We start from the raw sequence: 21,099 nt of genomic DNA, 5'->3' as shown, positions 1-21,099 counted from the left end.
TTTGCGAAAGAAGCGAAGCTCTCGTTCGTCGTCGTGGGCTTCCTTTTGTGTTTTAGAGGAATCCCGGCCAACTACAACAAGCTCGTGTCTCGACGGCGGCGGCGGCAGCAGCAGCAGTGTCCGGGGGTGCTCCTGCGGGGGGGCAGGGGGTGCCTGCTCTGCGCCGCGGCTCGGCGGCTCTCTCCGAGGGTGAAGCGCTAAGGATCTGCCTCTCCTTGGGCGCCTGCCTCCCTTATATCCCGCCGGCCGCCTGCATGCCTAATGAGATGCAAATGAGCAGCCCCCCAATCTGGCTAGAGCTGTCACAAAGGAGCCACTTTTCCAAACCCTCCTCTCAATGGATCGCCAAATGGTCAGTGAGCTGTAAAATGTGCAACCCTCCTCCCCCTCTCCCCTCCGCGCTCACAAAACGTGCTCATTTACATTCCTGCAAATTTGGTAACCGCGAGAATCCCCCTCCTGCTCCGGGCAGAGGGCAGCACCCCCTCCGCACCGGGAGAACGAGCCCCCGGGGCCGCGGGCAGCGCCGCCGTGCCCCCCGAAAGTCGCCCGGCGACCGTGCCCCCTTCCGAGGGGCTTTAAAGGGAACGGGGGAGGCGGGCGGCAGCGAGGGAAATCCGATCCCTTTAAACTCACACCGCATTGCCCCCGGTATAAGCGGGATAATTGGGAGCGGGGGGGGGGGGATGCGAGCGAACCCAGCCCCGGCTCGCCCTGCCCCGGGCTCCGCTCGCAGCACCCGTCCCGCCCGCACGGGCACGGGGAGCTCGGAGGGTCCGGGGGGCTTCAGGGGTCCGGGGGGCTCGGAGGAGCCGGGGGTCTCGGGGGAGCCGAGGGGCTCGGGGGAACCGGCTGCCCGCCGCCCCCGGGGGGGTCCCGGGAGCGGGGCGCTGCGGGTCCCGTCCCCACGACCACCGCTGGCGGAAAGAGCTCCCCGCTCCTGCCGGGTCCTACACCCCTGTATGATTATTATCATCATCACCAGCAACCTCTCTCCCTCTCTCTCTCTCTCTCTTTTTTTTTTTTTTTTTTTTTTTCCTGCTTCAGCTTAGTAAAAAGTGAGTTTGGTGTGTGTCGTTCGCGTGGCTGTCATTAAGGCCGTTTGTTATTGTGTGAGGGCTGAATCAGTTAGCTCTTTGTGCTCTCAGCTGTATGGTAATGTAGACAGCACCTGCTCCCTGCACAATGCGAGGGAGAGAAAGAGCTCCCCTCGGCGCACGCTACTGCCTCTACAACAATGTCCGCACATTTTTTAAAGAAATCCCTTCCAGCACTTCCCCCCTCCGTAAAAAAAAAAAAAAAAAAAAAAAAAAAAAGACTTTACACACCAACCGTCACCTTATTATTTTTTTACATATCCATCAGACACTAGAACTTTTGTTTTGACCTTAAAAACATCGAAAAGGAGTTTACTGGGGCGGTGAAAGAGGAGCAGGGATGATTACCCTTTGAGCAGCTTCTTAATGACGGATGGGAGCGGGGGATAAAAGTTTGAGGGCGACTCTGGCATGTCACTCGAAGCGGGGTTTTCCACTTTGTTGGGGCCCTCTGTTAAACACCTTCGGTAGGCGCAGGCGGATTCATTAGGATGCAAGGTGTAACTGTCTCTGTAAATGTCATTTTAATTGTAACAGATCATTTCAGCACAGATTAAGCTTGTGTGCGAAAGGAGAGGATTTGGCTACAATAACCTCACTGTAGGTATGCCGTGCTAAAAGCCTTATTATGGCGACTTTATTGGGTTGAAACGTGCATTTGCATGGCAAAATGTGACTTTCATTGAAGCAGATGTCTTGATCACAAATTATCTTACAATGCGCTAGGAAAAAAAAAAATCTTAAAGACTTCTTAAAGTAAAAGCACTGGGTAATACCAATTAAAAGAAAATCACTAATGAGTTCATTCAGCCCAGCTCTTCTCGACTGCTCCAGGACTGCGGCTGCCCACATTCATCTGCGGGGTGTTTGCGGCACCCACCCCAAACCTAGGCAGGTACTTTACCAAGCAGCCAGCCCCTCTACCTCCCTTAAACCCAGTCGGGGCCCACGGAGCGCTCTGTACACAGGTAGAGGAGGAGAAGGCTCTTCGCCCCCCTCCCTGCCCCCGACCCTCCAGAGAAAGCTGAAATGTGCAGGAATGTTTGCATTTCCCCCGCACCAGCGGCCGGGCAGCGCCGTGCCGAGGCTCTGGGCAGGCAGAAGCGAGGATGCTCTCGCCCGGGGACCGGGGGCGAAACGGGGAAAGCGACCCCCGAAGCGGGCAGGGGGCAGCGGGCAGCGGGCGGGCGCCGCGCACCCGGCAGCCCCGGCGGCACGAACCGTAAATTACTTTTGCCACCTAGCGACAACATCTTTTCGAGTGGCTTCGCCGCTGCTTCGCGAACTTGGCTGCAGGGTTATCCCCAGGAAAGGGAGAGAGTGGGGAGGGAAAGGAAAAAAAAAAAAAAAAAAAAAAAAAAAAGAAGATCTCCCCACTAAGCAAGTGGATTGAGGGGGGGGAATATCTCTTGAAATTTGGAGGTGACACGTCGGTGAGACGTGGTGTATCACCAGGGATCTTTTAATCAACGAGAGGTAGAAAGTTGGTCCAGTAGCATCCCCTTGCTTAAAAAAGTGGAAATAAAAAGTTACACGCGCGAGGGCTTTAACCTAGCGAAAAAAAAAAAAAAAGCCCCGAAAAAAAAAAAAGCCTTGCCCCCAAATCCTTAACAACCCCCCTTCGGTACCGGGTATTTGTTAAATTGACGTGGCACAGATTTCTCGATTACCGCTGCTGAGCGTGACTGAAAGGCGCCGTGAGAGCCGGCAGGATCCTGCCCACGGCGCTCATTCTTCTCCGGCTTAATTTATGCCACGCGATTCTGTATTGGGGAAATCAAGCAGAAAGCTCCTTTTTCTGCTTTTTTCCCCCCTCTCCCTCTCTCTTTCAGATGCTGGGCTAACGGGGAGACTGTTTAACTTAAGTGTTTCTATAGGAGGCTGTTGTAGTTTAACTCCTGCCCACCAGTAGCTGAGGCGAACAAAGGAGGGACTCGAGGTCTAACTATTCATCCATTCTCTGCACTTTAATTTTCATTGATTTTGAAGACAAGGGGAGCCCTTAGGGATTCTCGCTGAAGGGGGATGACACGCCTTTAGACGCGATCAGCCCCCTAGCCAGCCATCTGCTCCTAACCAAATGGCGCTTTTTCGCTCCCAACCGCGTGTCTCCGCACCGCGCTCCCCCCGCGATGCTGCCCGCCTCCACCGGCTCGGTTTGGCCCGGCCCGGCTCGGTTTGGCCCGGCTCGGTTTGACCCAGCTCGGTTTGGCCCGGCTCTGCCCTCGGGGAGCGGCTCCCACCCCGGGGGTCCCGCTCGATGCCCCCGCTCCCCGGCGAGGCTTTGCAAGCCGAGAGCATCCCATCGGCCGCTATTTCCAAACAAGCCAGATTATGGGAAAAGTCACTTCCAAAAGGGGGGGTGGGGGGTGGGGGGTGGCGGGGGGGCTGCTAATGAGGGCGAGGCGCTGAATTCACCGCCCTGCGAGCCTCCCTCGCCCGGGCCGGGGGGCTGCGGGCATATGGCGAACGGTGCGCCGCCGTTACGTGTGGAGCTATGTGTAGCCGAGTGTGCATAATATTTTAATTAGCCCCCTAGCCCCTCCGCAGGCATGCGGGAGCCCCTCCGCCGCAGCCCCCCGTCAGGTGTCCCCGGGGCCGGCGGGGGAACCGGGAGCCGCGTCCCCGGCGGCCGGGGCTCGGCGCGGTGCCCGCCGTGCTGCCCGTGTCCCCCCTATCCCCCTCCCTCACCCCCTCCCCAGGGGAGCCGAGCCCCCCGCCCCCGGTCCCCGACCCCCGCCCGCGGTCCCCCGGGGGCGCGGGGCCGCGCTTGCCGTGTGCGGGGAGGGGGATTACCAAGTTGCGCATGTAGGTTAGCCCAAAGTTGCAAAGGCATGTGCTGATTAGAATAAGAAAGGGCAGTCGCGTGGCTCAGCTGGCACACAGAGAGGCCAGATGATAGATAAGCAGCTCCGGGCCTTCCCTCCCTTCCCCCCCCCCCCCCCCCCAGCCCCCTTTTTTCAAATCGCAAATCATCTGCTCCAGCCCTATCCTAGCCCCTCATTTTCATGACAATGGCTGTGTGTTTACCTGTGATCCTAGGACCGGCGGGGCATTCCTTTGTCTCCCGATGAGATTACCGCAGCCAGCTGCTCTCCAACCCTTCCCCGGGCAAATCCCAAAGTGGCCCCTATATGTGTTTTTCTGATGGCACACGAGGAGAAAGCGAGCCCCCCCCCCCCCCCCCCCCCCCCGCCGCCCCCGCTCCCCTGCGCTACTTGTTTGTTTGGGTTTTCTCCCTGGCTCGTTTCCGACGCGATTTTGCTTGTGGGAAACTGCGAGGGATAAAATTGGCCACTCGTGTGTGTGCGAGCACGCTCCCAAAAGGGGAAGGGTTGCGGTGGGCTGCACATCCCTGCTGGGGCTGGCCGTGGGAGAAGCTCCCCCACTCCTTGCTCCCTGCCATCCTCCAGGCCCTTGGGCTCACTCACCCCAACCAGGGAAGGCGCCTTCCCCTGGCTGTCCCTAGGCTGGATGAAGGTCCGCTCACTCCCTTGACCTCCAATCTGTTGAAACAGCCCAAACCTTCCACCCTGTTTCTTTACCTCAGCAGCAGAAGAGGTGTGGTACTTAAGTTACCGCACCTTCCGTGCCCTGCTTGGGTGCAGCTCAGCCCTACAGCTACAGAAGTTTGCCCCTTTTAACCCCAGGCTTGCGACCTTAAGCATCCTAGAAACCACAGTTCCTGTGCTGACCACCAACCAACCCAAAACACCCTGCGATCCCAAGCACACCACCTGCCCCATCAGGCAAGGCCAGTGTAGGCCCCTGCGGAGCCGTGGCCTGGCATGCATCAGTGTCAGTGTCCTGGAGCAGGGGGGACAGGCCATGAGCCGGCTCAAATCATGCACACCGGGGGAAAAAAAAAAAAAAAAGAGTTATAGCACTTCTCAGAAAAATGTGTTGCACTCTGGCAATGAGATTTCATGGGATGGCTGGAAATATTCCCCTCTGCTACCAACCTTGGTAGCAATATTTACCGCGTTCAGCATTTCTCATGGGGAACCCCCCTCTTCCTTTTCCCCTGGCTTTATTTATCATCGTCTTAAGCCAGAACTCCAAAGAGTATCTGCAAACTGCTACTGCAAGGAGCAGACCGCTCCTGTGACAGTCAGCACAGCGTGCCGCTGTACTGTACCGCGTTTCATGCATGAAGGGGTTTTCTGCTCCCGTGTGGCCCGCAACCCCCCTCGCACGGTGCGCACATCTTGTGTATTGTGTGCTGGCTGCAGCGCAAAACCTGCTGCTAATAAACTTTGGGGGGTGGCAGCAGTCTGGTCGTATGTTTTCAGGGCTTTCCGAGCCACTTCCAATTTGCGTTGTTTCCATTTCTTTCCGCATCTCTCTGCGGCTTCGTACGCGCGGGGAGGGGGGCTGAAACTGCTCCGCAGAAGGTGATTACGAGGCAGAGGATGGGTATGGATGGGGCGGGCCCGTGCTTTTGGAAATGCTCTCCCCTTTTCTGAGAGCATCTGCCCGGAGACGAACAGATGTGGGCACCTGCGGTGACAGGCCACATATGCTCCGTCCTATTCACAGGCATTCAGACACGGCCACAATGGCGAGGCTTTGTGCGCGTGGAGTCACCAAATATATTAATCTGTGCTCCCCAGAGCACCGCTCTGTTTAATTTTTCACCGGCAGCAACATCTGATCTCAGCCCTCCATCGGCTCCCCGGCCCCCTCCTTCCCCCCTGAAAACATGTGGAGTTATCCAGGCCCCCACCTGTTGCCTGCAGGGCGGAGGTGGGCCTGCCGCAGGGCTCCCCGCTCACCACAAAGCCCAGGAGACCCAATCTGGCCCCCAGTTTTGCCCTCAAAACCCTCAGATTTTGCCCTCGAGGTCCCAGGGGCCGCTTTGTTGACCAAATCCCACTGTTTTTCCCCCGATGTGTCAGTCAATAGGTTGCGTGGCCAAAAGGTGACATAAACCTTGGACGTGTGGCTTGGGGTTCTGTGTTTTTTGTTGTAGTTTTGTTCGTGGTTTTTGTTTTTTAAACTGCTTCAGGGGGTGTTTTGTTGGCATTTTTTAATTTTCAAACCGCCTCAGCGGGTGTTTTGCTGACTTTTTTTATTATAATTATTATTTTTTAAACTGCTTCACTGCGCGTGCCTCTTTCACATCCCCCTCCCTGGTTCTGCCCGGGTTCGTTCCGGCCCACACCGAGCCCCTCAGCCCCACAGTGCCCGCACGATGCCGGGGGGCACCGAGCCGCGGGCGGCCCCGTTCCCCCACACCACCCCCCCCGGCCGCCATTGCGCTGCCCGCGGCCCCTCAGCGCGGCCCGGCCCGGCCGCTGCGCGCATGCGCAGCCCCGCCCGCGGGGAAGCGGAAGCGCAGGCTCGGGTCAGTGCCGGGGGTGCCGTTTAACGGCCGAGGCGGGTGGGCGGGGGGGGCTGTGAGGGGAGCCCCGCTCGCAGCATGGCCCCGGGGGAGGCTCGGCCCCTTGAGGCCGGGAAGGGAGAGGGGGGACCTTGCCCCTTGTCCCTCCTCGGCCTCAGGGTGTTCTGCGAGGGCGGCTGGGGGTGGCGGCAGCAGCGCTGCGCCTCGCGGGGGGACGATAACATCCCTGTGGTGGTGGGGGGGGGGGGGGCTGGCGACATAAAGTCAGCGGTGTTCGGCCTGCCGAAGGTTCCTGGGGTGTCCCCTGGATCCTGGTGCTTGTGTAAACATCGGAAGGAAGGAAGACACCCCTGATTACTGGGGTGGGGGAGGGTTTTCTTTCCTTTTTTTTTTTTTTTTCTTCTTCCTGCAGATTGTATTTTCTGAGAATAAAGAACGTTTTTTTAGCCTTGCAGCTGAGATCCCGTGCAAACCTGAGGTCTCAGTTTCACAAAAAAATAAGTATCCGGCTTTAAACGGTTCGTCTGTTGCACAAAGCTCACAGGTTTGCCACTCTTATGAAACAATGTTCCAACATCCAGCACTTCAGTCCCTCTTCTACCATTATTGACCTTCTGCTCAAGGCAGTAGATCTTGTTATGTTTTCTGATACTGTGGTGGGTTTCACCACAGTATCAGAATGTATATGAAGAGGGTTTCCCATTACATTGAGGCTCCTGGATGAAAAAAAGAAAAACAGGATGGGTGGAAGAACGTACAATCTTTTTATTAATACTATGTTTTCTGCAGATGTTTGTGATAATGATAAAATGGTAACACCACCCATGAGTCTTGCCTACGTGCTTGGCTGTTAACTTTCTATTGATTAGGCCAAGCTGTTACTGGTCCTGGAGATTTTTCTGATAATGTCAGTGTCACAGACTTGCATAAACTGTTAGGCAAGAGGAATGCTTCAGATATAAGAGTCTGAAGGTGAAAGGAAATTACGCTTTGAACTTAATATAACATGGTACAGCTAGTAAGTTTTTCTACCTCACTTCTTGCTCTAGGTGTGCAGCCACTAAGGCCAGAATCTGTACTGAATTATAAGTAACGCTTGGGCACAGCACGTTTCTGCAGCAGTAAGACCTGCAATGACTGCACTGCATCCGTGTAGTGAACTCCTATCATTTAGTCTGAGAGCACACGTTAGAGCCTGAAAGGTGAAGATCTTCACACTCACTGCTAGATCTCCATGGAAAGTGATAGGTAACCTGCCAGCGCTCAAACTGTTTGCAGTCAGAGGTGGAGCTGTCCTGGAAACGCAAATGGCTGGAGTGTTAAAGGCACCCAGGTATCACTAGAAGTAATGTTTTTGAGAACACAATGCCCTACCTTGCGTACCTGTGCCTTACATTGTATGTAAATTCACGTATTTCATATTGCATTAAAGAGGATGGTATTCAGAAACTGTATCTGAAGGGTATTAAATATTTAAAACTCCAAGGAAGAAGAACTGAAATACCTTTAAAAGTTGTCAATTCGCAGTATTTGTTTGAATTCAACTTTTTTTTTGTATATATCAGAAGCATGTTTATTGTAACACCCCTGGGACAGTCTGTAACTGAAATGTCAGAAACCAGCAGTGTGAGAAACAACAACAAAAAAATGTACCTGATTAATTAAAACATGAGTGTCTTCACTGTGTAACTGAGAAAGGATTTGACTTTCAAATAAAATAAAAATAAAAGCAAAACAGATTTTCTGAGAATAAAGAGCAAAACAAAGTGTGATGAGAAAGTCAGCGTTGTCACTTCCAGTTTTCATTGGAAGGTCCTTTGAAATGGTGGTGTGGTAATGGAAATTGGTGTTGTCATAGAGGAAAGAGCACATCTAATGTCAAAGCTTTGCCAAACTAATTTGCATTGAGATTTCTAGAAACAAAAACAGAGGTCATCTATGGTTTTAATTTTATCCCATGACTCTCTTTTTGTGAGACACATATATTGGTTCATTCAGGATGCCAAATAAAGTTCTGCCACAGAATTTGGAGGCTATGCTTCAATTTTTTGGTGTTCGTAAAAAAAAATAGAAATTTGATTTTTAATTATTTATCTTCTAGCTAAAGTTGGCATGTATGTCTTTTAAAATAGATTTGTTCAAAATTGCTGTGCATGTTAGAAATCCCACCTAATAAAGTAACTTCACTATTAATGATAGTCAAATTTGTAGATTTATCAAGTATAGGTAAGCCTGTAATTCTTTAAACATGTCTTGAAACGTAACTATGTCTTCAAACGCCAGCATGGTAAAGTGAATTCAGTTTCTGATTCAGAGCAAACTGACAGTGCCAATAATGTTGGGGAAGTCGGTGTTGCATGTGAGTGGTACCACACTGATGGAGTGCTGCCTGTAAACTGTGACGGCAGCTGAGCGATTTGAACACTCAAGGTACAAGACCAGTTTCCAAAGTTACTCAGAACAGTATTTTTTTCATCTAAATACAAGATGTTCATACACCTTTAGTGTGAAAAGCAAGCCATTAATTCCTGTGTTGCACATTGTCAGCTGAGATGATATAAAGCTTTTAATTACACCTGTATTTGTTTTTCTAGCAATGTATACTTTTTAACACTTCACCTGAAATGTCTCAAGTCACACAGATGAAAATGTTTTGATTATTACAGTTTTCACTGATACAAAAAACAGAGGTGGAAAGCAAAGCAAACGGGCTTTATGTCCAGTTTGATGATGGGATGAAAACTGGGTCAGACAGCTTAAAGGCCAAGATTAATAATAAAATAAAAGCAATTAGCAAAAGCAGAGAAATGCCTGTTCAATTTCTAAATGTTCTTTTGTTTGTTTCTTTGTTTAACAAACTAGCAATTTATTATATTTCTTAGTACTGCATTTTGGAATTCTGTTTTTATGTTTCTTCTTTCAGGCTGCTGTGAGTTTCAGAGGTCAACCATGGGCATTAAAGGCTTGCAGGGGTTTGTGACAAGAGTTTGCCCTGATGCCTGCAGAACGGTAGATCTGAAAGAGGTGGCGGAAAAGCATCGCATTGATCACCCAGGTATCCCACCTGTTATCGTAGTAGATGCCATGAGTTGCGTTAGGCACTGGTACACGCCGGAATCCTGGGTGTGCGGTGGCCAGTGGCGGGAGTACCTGGCCAATTTAGAGGCTTTTATTAAAGCTTTTACAGCAGCCGGTATCACGCTGGTGTTTTACTTCGATGGAGTGGTAGAAGAGAAGAAGAGAGATGAGTGGATCAAACGGAGGTGGCAGAATTACAAGGAAATAGCTGCGCTGTTTCAGTTTGTCAAGACTCACAGGAAGCAACCGGGGAGAGGAATGTTCGTTCTTCCCTCAGCGTTGCCTACTTTTACACGGTATGCCCTGAAGTCACTCGGTCAAAAAACAGTGTGCACGTTGAAGGAGGCAGACTTTGAGGTGGCTGCGTACGGTTTGCAGCATAACTGCATAGGAATTCTTGGGCAAGACAGTGACTACCTCATCTATAATACATCTCCCTATTTTTCCATTGAGAAGCTCTGCTTGGACAAGCTGGTCACCGTTATGTACTGCAGAGAAGCTCTTTGCCGTGCATTGGGTCTTAGCTTGACACACCTCCCTCTCTTTGCTTGCTTGCTTGGCAATGATGTTGTTCCAGAAAGCTTGTTGGAAGGCTTTTGGAGTAAATGTTTAGCCACCTGTCCACCCAGGAACAAGAGCTACAACAGAAGAACAAATGTACTTCTGGCTGTAGCAAACTACATCTCGAGAGTTCCGTGCTCGTACAGCAGCCTGAAAAACTTGGAAGAGATGTTGCCTTTGGGATCAGACAAGACATTACTTCTCAGAGGAATGGAGTCCTATCTTTTGCCTGGGCAGCAGTCTCCATGGATTCCTCCCACTGCAGAACATCTCAAAACATTCTCAGCTGTAGAAGAAACAGCCATGTGTCAAGATAAGGAAATCTTTCAGGTACCTTGTCTTCTAAAGTTCAGTGGTCTCTTTATTGTCATGACTACTTAGTGAAAGCTGGTAATGAGTACACTGCACCTATTTATTTAAATTTGCTTGAACAAAATCTTTTGCTTGCTAAGAGCAGTTGTGATTAGGAGTATTATATGCATCATGCTAAGGGCAGATACAGCACATTTTAGTTAACTTCTTCCTGAAGTGTCAGGTCAAATAACAGGGAGCAGCATGTGTCTGGGCTGGTAGCTGGGCACAGAGATTGCTTTCCTTGTATTGCACCATGGAATAACTTGCTTTTTGCTTTGAGAGCCCACAAGTCAGATGCAGCTGGTTAGTGGTCTGCTGGGCTGTGCTGGCACGTGTAGTCAAAGTACCAAAGGGGAGCTGCGCTAAGAACACAGGAGTTAAAATTGCTGTTGTGGAGGAGACAGGAAAGCTTCCAATAAATCTGTATTTCAAGCTTTTAGGACTTACCATTCAGACGCACTGTCCTTGAATGAACAGTGCAGTGGCCTGTTAATCCTTAAAGGGCAGGGCTGCACTAAGGTTTCACATGTGGCTTCCCACGGGGGCAGAGATTCACTGCCAGTGGGGTGAGAAGCTGTACAGTCAGACTGGCTCACTCTAGCAGATTGGATGTGTTAGCTCAGGTAGCCTGCCTGGCTAATAGAAAACTCTGCTGCCAAGACATGGACTGACCTTTATACCAACTGAGCTGCCTTGCATTGGAGTTCATACAACAGCAGTAAGCCTAGAGCAGAACTCTGTAAATTCATGGCAATTCAGAGAATATATTGAGCTTTAATTGGAAAAAAAAAAAAAAAAGGCTACAGGAGGTAGTGGCTTTTGTACCTTGTATTAGTCATCTACTACTCCCTGTTTTGTCTGTCTCTTACTTATCTTGCATCTTTGCTTTAAGACTATTTTTGTTTCCTCATTATATTGCTCTGATTATATAATTTACATTTTCATTTTCAAAAAGACTCTGAAACACTTAAAATTAAATTAAAACCTATGCAATGCTCATTTCAGCTTAATTGCAGACGTCTTTGGGTTTGATGTTAACCACATGTAGATACAATACGTGTAATTTTTGACTGTACGAGTTAAATAGAGGACATCATTAGAAAAACAACAACACTACATCCTAATGAAGTGTTGAAAAATACTGTTTATGCTTGAAGTGCAAGGAAAAATTAGGCAGAATGTAATTATCTAGGTTGGATTACAGCCAGGACAATAGTATTAATATCTTTACTCCTTAAGAGAATGTACCATGTGGTCTTTATGACAAGTGGTCATTATTTCTTGGTTTAATCTTTCATTTATAGTGTTGCAGTTCTCTAGCATCATGCTGAGCTACTGCTGTATGGAAATAATAACATTTAGAAGCTCCATTCAAGAAAGCCTCACTCTCGCTGCATAAATCCCACGTTAAGCTCGTACCTGAGCCAAGGAAATTACAGTCAAAGTTGAAGACATGTTGTCTTCTGCTTTTCTGTTACAGGTGTTTAAATATTTATATATGTTATGTGTGTGCTTTGTTTCATATTTTGAAATCCACGATGTAATTCTACATGCCTTGCACATTATCTAAAATGCACATAAATGGCATACACAGCTCAGTTCCAACCTCAAGGACATAGCCTCATGTTCCTGATTCCTTCAGGAAAGAAGAACATACCTTAATAGCTGTCTGCATGTGTAAATTAGAAATATTTTTCAAGATACAGCATTGAAAACAACTTTACTATTAAAATCAGCTTTTTTTTTTTGCTTTTGCTTTTTTTTTCCAGTACATTAGGATGTGTATGCTATTTGCAAATGGCAAGAAACTAGCATTTTCAAACGATCTAATATTTGTGAAAATTTGTCTGAAATAGTTCTGTGATGCTTCATTCAAATCATGCTCAGAAAACCCTTTGGTTTTGTTTTATACAAAAGTGGATTTGGGAGATTCTTTCAGTACATGAAGTATTTCTTCCCAGGCAACCAGTAATTTATTGCTATAAGAAAATGCTCTGTTGATTGGCAATCTATACAGAAGCCTATCATTCACTGTATGCTCATGTGAGCAGTTATTTGGAAAGCATGACCTTTCCATAGAATTAGTTTTGATCAGTAATGGCCAGTGTTTGATTGCAGCTTTGAACTCCTGAGTCCCTAGGCTTGTAGGTACCAAGATCCTGCAGAGATGATGAGTTTCTTTGGCCAGTGGTCTGGTAATTCCCTGCAAAAAGGACTGAGGTAGCTGTGTAGGTGGCACAACCCAAATAATATGGATAGCGTGACACAATGCTAAGCAGAGAAACTTCTCTGCCTGTGTGCCATAAAGCATGGGTCCAGGAAAATTACACCCCTGTAGTTTGGGTTTGAAGTTTTTAAGTAGAAATTATGGCTGGTTCTGGACTTGGCCAGTCCAGGTTAGTTAGTGTACGGTGCCTGAGAGCAGCTTTGTTTGTAAGATGGTCCAGACCAGCTGTCCCCGTAGGTACCTAGGCTGCCTGTAGGCATTTGATGTGCCTGAATCTGGTGGGTGGCCAACCTGCAGCCTGATGCTGTGATTCTGCTTTTCAGCAGGGCTGGAGACTTTGTTTCCTCGCTGGAGTAGACTGTATTTCTTTCCTTGGGAGAAAAAAACTATCACAAAGTAAAAGTGTGGTGAAGTTTCAGTATTCTAATTTCATCACTATGTAAACTACACAAATCTCAGGAAAGAAAAGGGGCTGTCTTGTATAGCTTGTCTTACAATAAAATGAAAGGTTTGGGTTTTGTCATGCCTTCACTCAAGTGTTGTCCTTTTTGTATTTTTTTGATGTGTATATACACTTTTTAGAAAGGGAATAACTCTTTAAGAAGAGTGGCTAATGGAGGACAGCTCATTTTTTCATGTCTGAATTCAGAACTCATTCTAAAAATGATTACTCTCTAAAAAGGTGTTGTGAAAAAAAAAAAACCTTCAAGATTTAAGAATTCAAGGAGCAATTAAGAGAAGGGCAATGATGGGAAGTTTCCTGGGAATTCCTGTCTATAAAAAGATAGGTGTCTGAAAACATAGTATACTCCTGTTTTTTGTTTTTTTTTGAAAAAGCGCTTGTTCCTTTCCTGACCACTCTGTCCACTCGTACCGATTCCTCTAACAATGGATAGGTTTTGTTATTTTTTCATCATTCTTAATTTTGCAGATAACACCTTTTTATTTCTTTGAACAGTTAGCTAAGGAACAGCACATCCAATCTGAAAATTATGTAGTCTTCAATATCCTGTGTAATGGAGTGATTGAATGCAGCAACTCTTTGGAAGATGATCGTGATACAGAGATTCCTGGACAGGCACTCATCTTCCGCCCTGTTCGTCAGCATGTTTATTCTGTCTTGTTGGAATCTGGAAAAGGTAAGGGTGAGGCTACTTACACCATTATTCAAGTGTACTTTAAATTCTGAAATAGGAAATCTTGAATTTGTTGTTTCAGTTGCTACTTCTACATGGCATTTAGGATAAAAACTGTGGGCAACTGAAATGTATTTTGTAAGGAATCAAAAGAAAACTTGACAATTAAATTGAAGTTTTGAAAGGTGTTAATCACCAAAAGACTGAGCAAAACTAAGACATTTAGAATATTTTAAGAGTTTGAGAGGATATAAAGCCTTGTTTTGTTTTACTAAGTATCTCCCGATGAATTAATGTCAGCTGTAATACACTTCTACAAAACAGTTACCATTTTACCCTCTGTTGATTTTAAGTCTATGATTTTAAGAACATCTGATAGGCAAATACAGTTATTGCAGTAATACACAAGCAGTCATGCCAGTGATTATTAATTCTTTCATCAAGGTGGAAGAAGGTAAGATTTCTTTATCCAGTTGTATAAACAGATACTGCAGTAGGTATGTATCTGTGCTTCTATTCTACTTTAAGACACAAAATTTATGTGCATCCTTGTAGAAATTTTGCACTCTTAAGAGTTTACTTGAATGTTATTTTTAGCTATGGTGGCTTTTATTTCATGCTCCCAGTGGCTTTTAGGCAGTGACTTGAAAAAACACACCTTTATTCTCTTTAATATGCTGTTTTCTCTTTGTCATTCACTTTACATTTGTATTGATGAAAGTGCCCCACCATCAACTTAGTATTTAAACTATGTGCTTAGAAAGGCCATATAAATGAAATACCTGACTTCCTTCACCAACTAGAGATTGAAGTCATACCATAATAGGAAAAAAAAGGAGGAAAAAATGAATCAGAGTTTACATAGTCCTTTAGAGAGAATTACAAAAAGCTCAGCAGTAGTCATGCACATCTGTCATCTTTCATTTTTCAGCCTATTGCCTCTAAATTTTGTAGACAATTATAACTTCATTGGGTTTTGTTTGTTCCTCTACACAGCAGGATATTCACTGATGTTTTCAGAAACACCCAGTACCAAAACTTCTAATTAACAATTGTTAATGGATGGCAGGGTAGTAGGCAGATTTGTGTTTGTGTTAGTGTTTGTAGTGGTCAGATGAAGAAGATTAGAATTGAAATACAGAAACAATAATTTAGAATCGTAATGAAAATGAAATTTGGACTTGAAAGAGATCTTCTTTTAAGAAAGTCATTTTATAATAAAACCATGGATAACATGTTTTACTTGCTCTCAGTTCATGGTTCAAATCCAGAAACAGTTTTTTAAAGTAAATCTTGTTGAACACCCCCAATCCTTAACCTTTCCAAAAAGGTAGGTAGAGCTTGTCTGCATGGCTACTGTAATAAATCTGCATTTTTATTGCTTGTATCTACCTCTATCTGCTTTAACTGTGTCACTTCCTAGTCGTTCATGGGTTGGTTGGTTGGTATTTACTCCAGTGTATAGTTGCTTTCAGGTCAAGAGTGTAGACCATTAATCAGATTCTGCATGGAAATTTGTAAGTGAATGTCAGCATTATTTTTTAATGAATTTCCTTGTAGAGCTACAAGGCAATAGTGTTCTCTTCAAAGTAAGTAGAATCCTTTACCAGTTTCATTCGGATAAAGTCTGACTTTTTTGTAGTTCAGTGAGGGGTAGTAAGGAGAGATGTAAACAACACTGTATGTAGATTGTCATATAATGTAGAATTACTTTGGATTAGCATTAAAAAGAAGAGCTTACTGGAAGGAGGCAACCAATTAAATTAGTCTGGAGCCTGCTGCCGTGGAGAAACAATTGCCAGTGTAGCTCTTGTAAAATCAAGTTGGCTAACTACACAATGTTCCAGTTTGCAGTGGAGACGTATGTATACCCGCTTTTATTCCTTAAGATCCCTCAATTATAAGATTCCTGGTTTGGATACTGACCTCTTTGCAGTTTGCAAATCTTCTCATTTGCTGTTAAATAAGGATAACAAAACAGCCAACATTTTGTAAAAGCAGCGATTGCAGTTTTAGTTAAGAACATTTCTAAAAATAACATAAACAGCTCCATCAACCCTGAAACAAGAACCTCTTGGGCTTTGTTTATTTAGGTTAAGATTTTCAGGTGCCAAAGATACTCAAGAATCAATAGGAGCTGGATGTCGTCATATCCTTTGAAATCACCTGCATAGACCAAGCCACTTCACCAGCATTTATTTTGCTGCCACTGCCGGTATAATTTTCTTGCACAGCCATTCCTTTCAGTCCCTGTGCAACCTCTCAGCTGTGCCGGTGCAGCTGTTTGAGCAGCTACACGGTGACCTATATTGAGAAATTGAAAATAGCCCCTTTCTCTTTTCCCTGACTTTCTTGCAGTCAGGTAACTAACCTGGTTCTGTTTCCCCATCTGACTCTGTGTAGTCACAAACAGTTGTGGTGAAACAACCTGAGGGAACAGCAGGGAGTGGGAGTGAGCAAATCAGTGGTCATGAAGCTGTCACTTTGGCTGTAATTTGATGTATGGTAAGCACGTGCTTACCTTTACTTACCAAAGTATTACTAGAATCAGAGACTTATTTTCATCCCACCACCAAAAAAAAAGGGGGGGGGGGGGAGGCAGATGATCTTGATCATACAGCACTTGTTGCTTGTGTTTTTAAAAAATATAATTCTTATCACCAGAGGTTCTTCTGAGCAGCACTAGTTGGAATATTGCTTTATAGTGATACAAAAGTTGTCAACTTTTAGCATTGTTCCTAGAACTGTACTGTTAGAAAAAAATTGAGGAGGAGGGAAAAATAACAGTAAATAGTGCAGGCTGAGATGCCAGCCAAGCTCTTTCTTTTGTACACAAAGAGTTCAGAACAAAGCCGACAGGTTTTGGCACTAACTCAGGCCATGGAAATACCTGCACCAGTTGCAAGGTTATGTAATGTGGCCTAAACACGTGGCCAGCTCCTGGAAGTCCTGGCATCACTCCCAGTTCTAAGATTAGCAGCCCAGGCTGACCATGCTTTTGACACTGTCAAAAACAGGCCATTAGTAGAATTTTTGCCAGTTGTCACCAGTGACCGACCAGTAGGGTTGGCGTTGGTGCAGGTGTAGAGGAGCACACCGTTTCCAGCAGTCTCTTAGTTCAGTGTTTTGCACGTAGCTGAAATTTTCCTTCAGCTGCTAGGCAATGCTCTCACAGGTTGTACAGGGTCTATTTAAGCAAAGAAACTGATGTTTTTGAATTTCACTGTTGATATTCTTTATGTGTATTGGGGGGGGAAAATGTTTCAAAAATTAGGCTACCTTTTTTCCCTGGAGATAATTTCCTGCCAGGGGACTTGGCATTTAGTAATCACCTTTCAATTCAGCTCTTGCTAGGTTAATGTGCTGTGAATTTGCAGGACCCTCTGCAATATATTGTGTTCTTGAGTATGTCCCCTCTTGTTTGTTGCTCTACCCAAATCCCATGTACATTTTTTTTTTTTTTACTCAACTCTGTGTCTTCCATAGCTATTGGTTTATTGCTTGGCCATCCAGTGCATTCAGATAGAGCAGGTAACTTGACTTTCCTGCCTTTCTTTCAGTTGGTGCCCTAATAGGATCTGTCAGCTGAGTCACCAGTTTCGTGCAATGTTTTGCTGTTTCATACAACTGAAATCTTTTGTGCTCTTTCAGATTTAGTTGAAAAAGAGCAGTGGGTCCAACAATTAGTTAAAAGACAGACATCCTAATTATATAAGCCTTGCTTCCTTAAGAAGCCAGGCTAAAATTTAGGAGGTTGAATGGATTGAATAAAGCAGAGTCATTTACGTAATGGCTTCAAACAGTGCTAAAACATGAAAATGCTTTCTGAAAGTGACTTTGGGTTATTAAACTAGAAGGTTTTCTTAATGGAAAAACATTATCATTGGCAATGATTTATAATGAAGGTTTGAGACTCTTCAGCTACTGGAATGTGCAGTTGAATGTGGTTTTTTGTTTGTTTTTCCCCAGCCTAGGCATTTTTCATTTTATTCTTCACATCAACAGCTTTCAAACAGCAAAGCATGGCAAGCACAGGTGTAGTGCTATCCCTTGCAGTCCAGTTGCTGACTCTTCAGTCCCTCCCCTGTATTTGGGAGTTTGTGCTGCGGGTCCATGCTTAAGGAAGGTAAAAGAAGCAGGACAGTAAAACAGATTTTGTCATGTTCTTTTCCCCTTCTCTTATCGCTGAACTAGCAGCCCATCTGAGGTGTTTCTTCCCCTGCACCATGGCATGCTATTGCTCATTCAAACCAGCAGCCATTTTCTGCACTGAACTATGGACATGGACAGGAAACTAATGACCAAACTAATGACCAAAGTTCTTGAGATGGGGGAGACAAGGGGAGGAGAGTGTTGGAGAGTTGGTTGTTGTTTGTGTGTCTTTGATGTTTTATGCAAGGTAAAGATTTTTTGGGGGCTCAGATTGCAGCATTAGAAATCTATGTGCATTAAAATGCACGGTGATGGGAATTAATGACAAAAGGCAGGCGTTTGTTGTTAGTACCACTGAAACCCCCGTGTCTCAAAAACACTGAGTGAGAGATGGATGGATTTAGAGATACAATTCTATGAATCTGGTAACTGACCTTGGTTAGGTCAGCTTTGTACAACAGAAATCAAAACTGGTAGGTGACTGTTCTGTCCTCCTCACCCCAGCACTCCTACGGCAGACATGTTCTGAGTGATGCAGAGAAGTAAGGTACCAGATTCCCTTGGATTTTCATGTGAGCTCAGCTTTAAAGCCAGTATGGGGTGGGAAGTGTGTGGCTCAAGTAGTGAAACTTTTTAGTTAAGAGACGCCTTAATCTGTACATGGAGCAGGGGGTGCAGTTGGGGTTTGGAGGGCTAGGAAGCCACTTGAGCTATTAGGCATAAACAATCCCTTTATACCGAATAAAAGATCTGGAACAATGGTCTCTAAAAGCTCTGCATCTGACTGGGGTGACTCCATTGCTGTCAGCTTTCAATAGATAGCCATCAAGGCCTCCTGTAACGATTTTGTTGTAAGCCCTGATACAGGAATTGTCAGGGCAAGCTGGCAGGAGGACCATATTAAGGGCTGTCTGCGTTTGTGGCCCCAGGAGGCTGAGGTAGTTCATGCAGGTCCCTAAACTACACCAGATGCCTCAACCCTGCCTGAACTGCCTTGGAATGGGAGGGCCTAAAGTTGGCTGAAAGATGTTTTTGAATGCTTTCCACAGACTTTTGTACTTATATTTTTGGCTGCAGTTCCCAACTCTAAACTCATGTTTATGGTACATAATTCAAACTCTCTTCACTTTTTCTGATGATTTGTCATAAAGATCCTAAAACTAATCTTTTGTGCTTTTATTTCAAAGAAGTTGAGCAAACAAGTCGTTATGAAGTACTTCCTATTACTTAGAACCCTGACCACCACTGCTTCCAACTTTTATGCAAGCATCAATGCTTGTACTCCACTTACTCACCCAATTCTGTCTTTGTTTAGGTGGAGCCTGTCCTTCTGTGAAAGAGTGGTTTGTCTATTTTGGAAATCCTCTGCAGCAGCCAGAGGTGATACAACCTGTCCAGCCTCCTCTTCCAGGTAGAATAAAAATGTGTTTAAATCTCAATGACATCACTAAAATCAGGTTGGGAAAATATATCATCAGACATTTGATATGGTATCCAAAATGATTGTGGAGAACAAGGAGCTAAATTAGAAATGCTGCATGCCTGTAATTGCTTTTAATTGCCCTATGTAATTATACTAGGATTCCGCTTTGAGCTACATTTTATTACTGTGTCTTGTTAAACCCGGTGCTAATTCAAACATCCATTCTAAAATGCAAACAATTCCTTAAAGGTTCTAAATGCTGCTCTGAGGCTAGTATAAGTGGTGTGTAGGGCCCTATGAAAATACTCCTATTGAGCTGTTTGAGAGAATGTGTTAATGAGGTTGGTGGAGAATATAAAAAAGGGTCATTTTAGATCACTTGAGACAACCCAGAAGAGAGAATCCAGTTTCAAATTAAAACAAAAACAAAAAAAAAGTAGTTATCTGTTATCAGTTATTTGTTTCTGTGTAGTGTCTTTTACTGTCTTAAGCATCAAGTATTTTGTGTGTTCATACTTTTTTTCCTTTGATTATGTACAGATTCTTGAACACTCTGTGAAATCAGTATTATTAGGAATCTATTTATGAGGAAGTACACAGCAGTTAAAAGATTGGGCTTGGTGTATGTCACTTACCTTGTTATCACTAAATAGTATGATGCTGTACAAGTTCAGCATAGGAAATAAACAGTGGTGTATTATTTTTGTTATTTTAGAAGGAAAATTGTTCTAATTGTTAATTTGATAATGCTATTGTACTTGTAACCCATCTACCTTTATTCTCACAGCTGTCTCTCTCTGTTCAATCACTAGCATGTGGTTCAGAAGCTGGAAGTTTTTTAGTTTTTATATGAAATATATTAGTTCCACTGATATATCACTGACACCTTGTTGAGGAAAATGCCTTCACTTCTTTGTAGTGAACATAAACATCAAGCTGCATTCTCTTTTTTTTTTTTTTTTTTTCTTTTGGGGGGGGCTTTAGAAACTACCTGTTTTTAATTTTCTGCAGTTACAGTAAACTGTCTCAAAGTATCCTAAGATGGTATGTTTATCTTCATGATTAAAAGTTGTAATATTTAGTAGGAGTCTTCAAATTCACGTATGAAGGAAAAACAGCTGATCTTAGATAGCAGCCTTATCAAAATCCTTTTGAAAAAAACTGTTTGGAAAGAATTGAGTTATATAAACAAAGTACAAACAAACCTTCATTTGATATACAGTAGTTTCACTGTCCAGTAGCACTGATATGCTATTAGAAGAGTGATTATCTAATTGACTTGATGATAGCATGAAATTGCTGTGAAATTTTCCAAATGGATATGAATATGCACGGTAAAAGTTGATTTGTCTGTCCTGTAGAGCTGTTTTATTTCAGCATGTAATGGTGTGGGAGCATGCATTTTTAAAAACAAACAAAAACTCAACAAAGTATAAATGATACCTATGTCGTTACATTTCTGTTTGCATGGCGGATATACTGTATTCATTGTTGTGAAATTTTCTTTCCCAGATAGTATAGTGCCTTCCTCCTTTCTTGGAGAGGAATGAGCTCTGTTTCAACTGCCCTGCAACATACTACATGCAGAATCCACTTTCATGTTGACAGTAAATAGGATTTCAAATTACTTTGTTTGTGTGCAACAACTGCATATCAGGAGTTTGTAAAAACAGCATCTTTGGAGACATAGTCTTTACTAAATCAGCAATGAAAGACTGTTCTAGCAG

The 21,099-nt window shown here is 45.0% G+C and overlaps 1 protein-coding gene across 6 annotated transcripts in view; it reads left to right on the top strand.

Annotated features, from left to right (window-relative positions):
* Window positions 1-213: 213 nt before the first annotated feature.
* FAM120B (family with sequence similarity 120 member B) overlaps window positions 214-21,099 on the top strand; it is a 60,593-nt gene continuing 39,707 nt past the window's right edge. The window contains exons 1-5 of one of the 6 annotated variants that reach the window (XM_068676848.1): window positions 6,348-6,444; window positions 7,491-7,643; window positions 9,365-10,410; window positions 13,620-13,800; window positions 19,265-19,360. In XM_068676848.1, the coding sequence (XP_068532949.1) occupies window positions 9,391-10,410; window positions 13,620-13,800; window positions 19,265-19,360 (1,297 nt within the window). In that variant the 5' untranslated portion in view covers window positions 6,348-6,444; window positions 7,491-7,643; window positions 9,365-9,390. Of the gene's footprint in view, window positions 353-6,347; window positions 6,445-7,490; window positions 7,775-9,364; window positions 10,411-13,619; window positions 13,801-19,264; window positions 19,361-21,099 lie in introns of those variants that run through there. The other 5 variants (XM_068676847.1, XM_068676845.1, XM_068676849.1 and 2 more) reach the window with 5 other exon arrangements.

Source organism: Anas acuta, chromosome 3, assembly GCF_963932015.1.
Source record: "Anas acuta chromosome 3, bAnaAcu1.1, whole genome shotgun sequence".
Lineage (NCBI taxonomy): Eukaryota > Metazoa > Chordata > Aves > Anseriformes > Anatidae > Anas > Anas acuta.
This window is presented reverse-complemented; position numbering and strand designations above follow the sequence as displayed.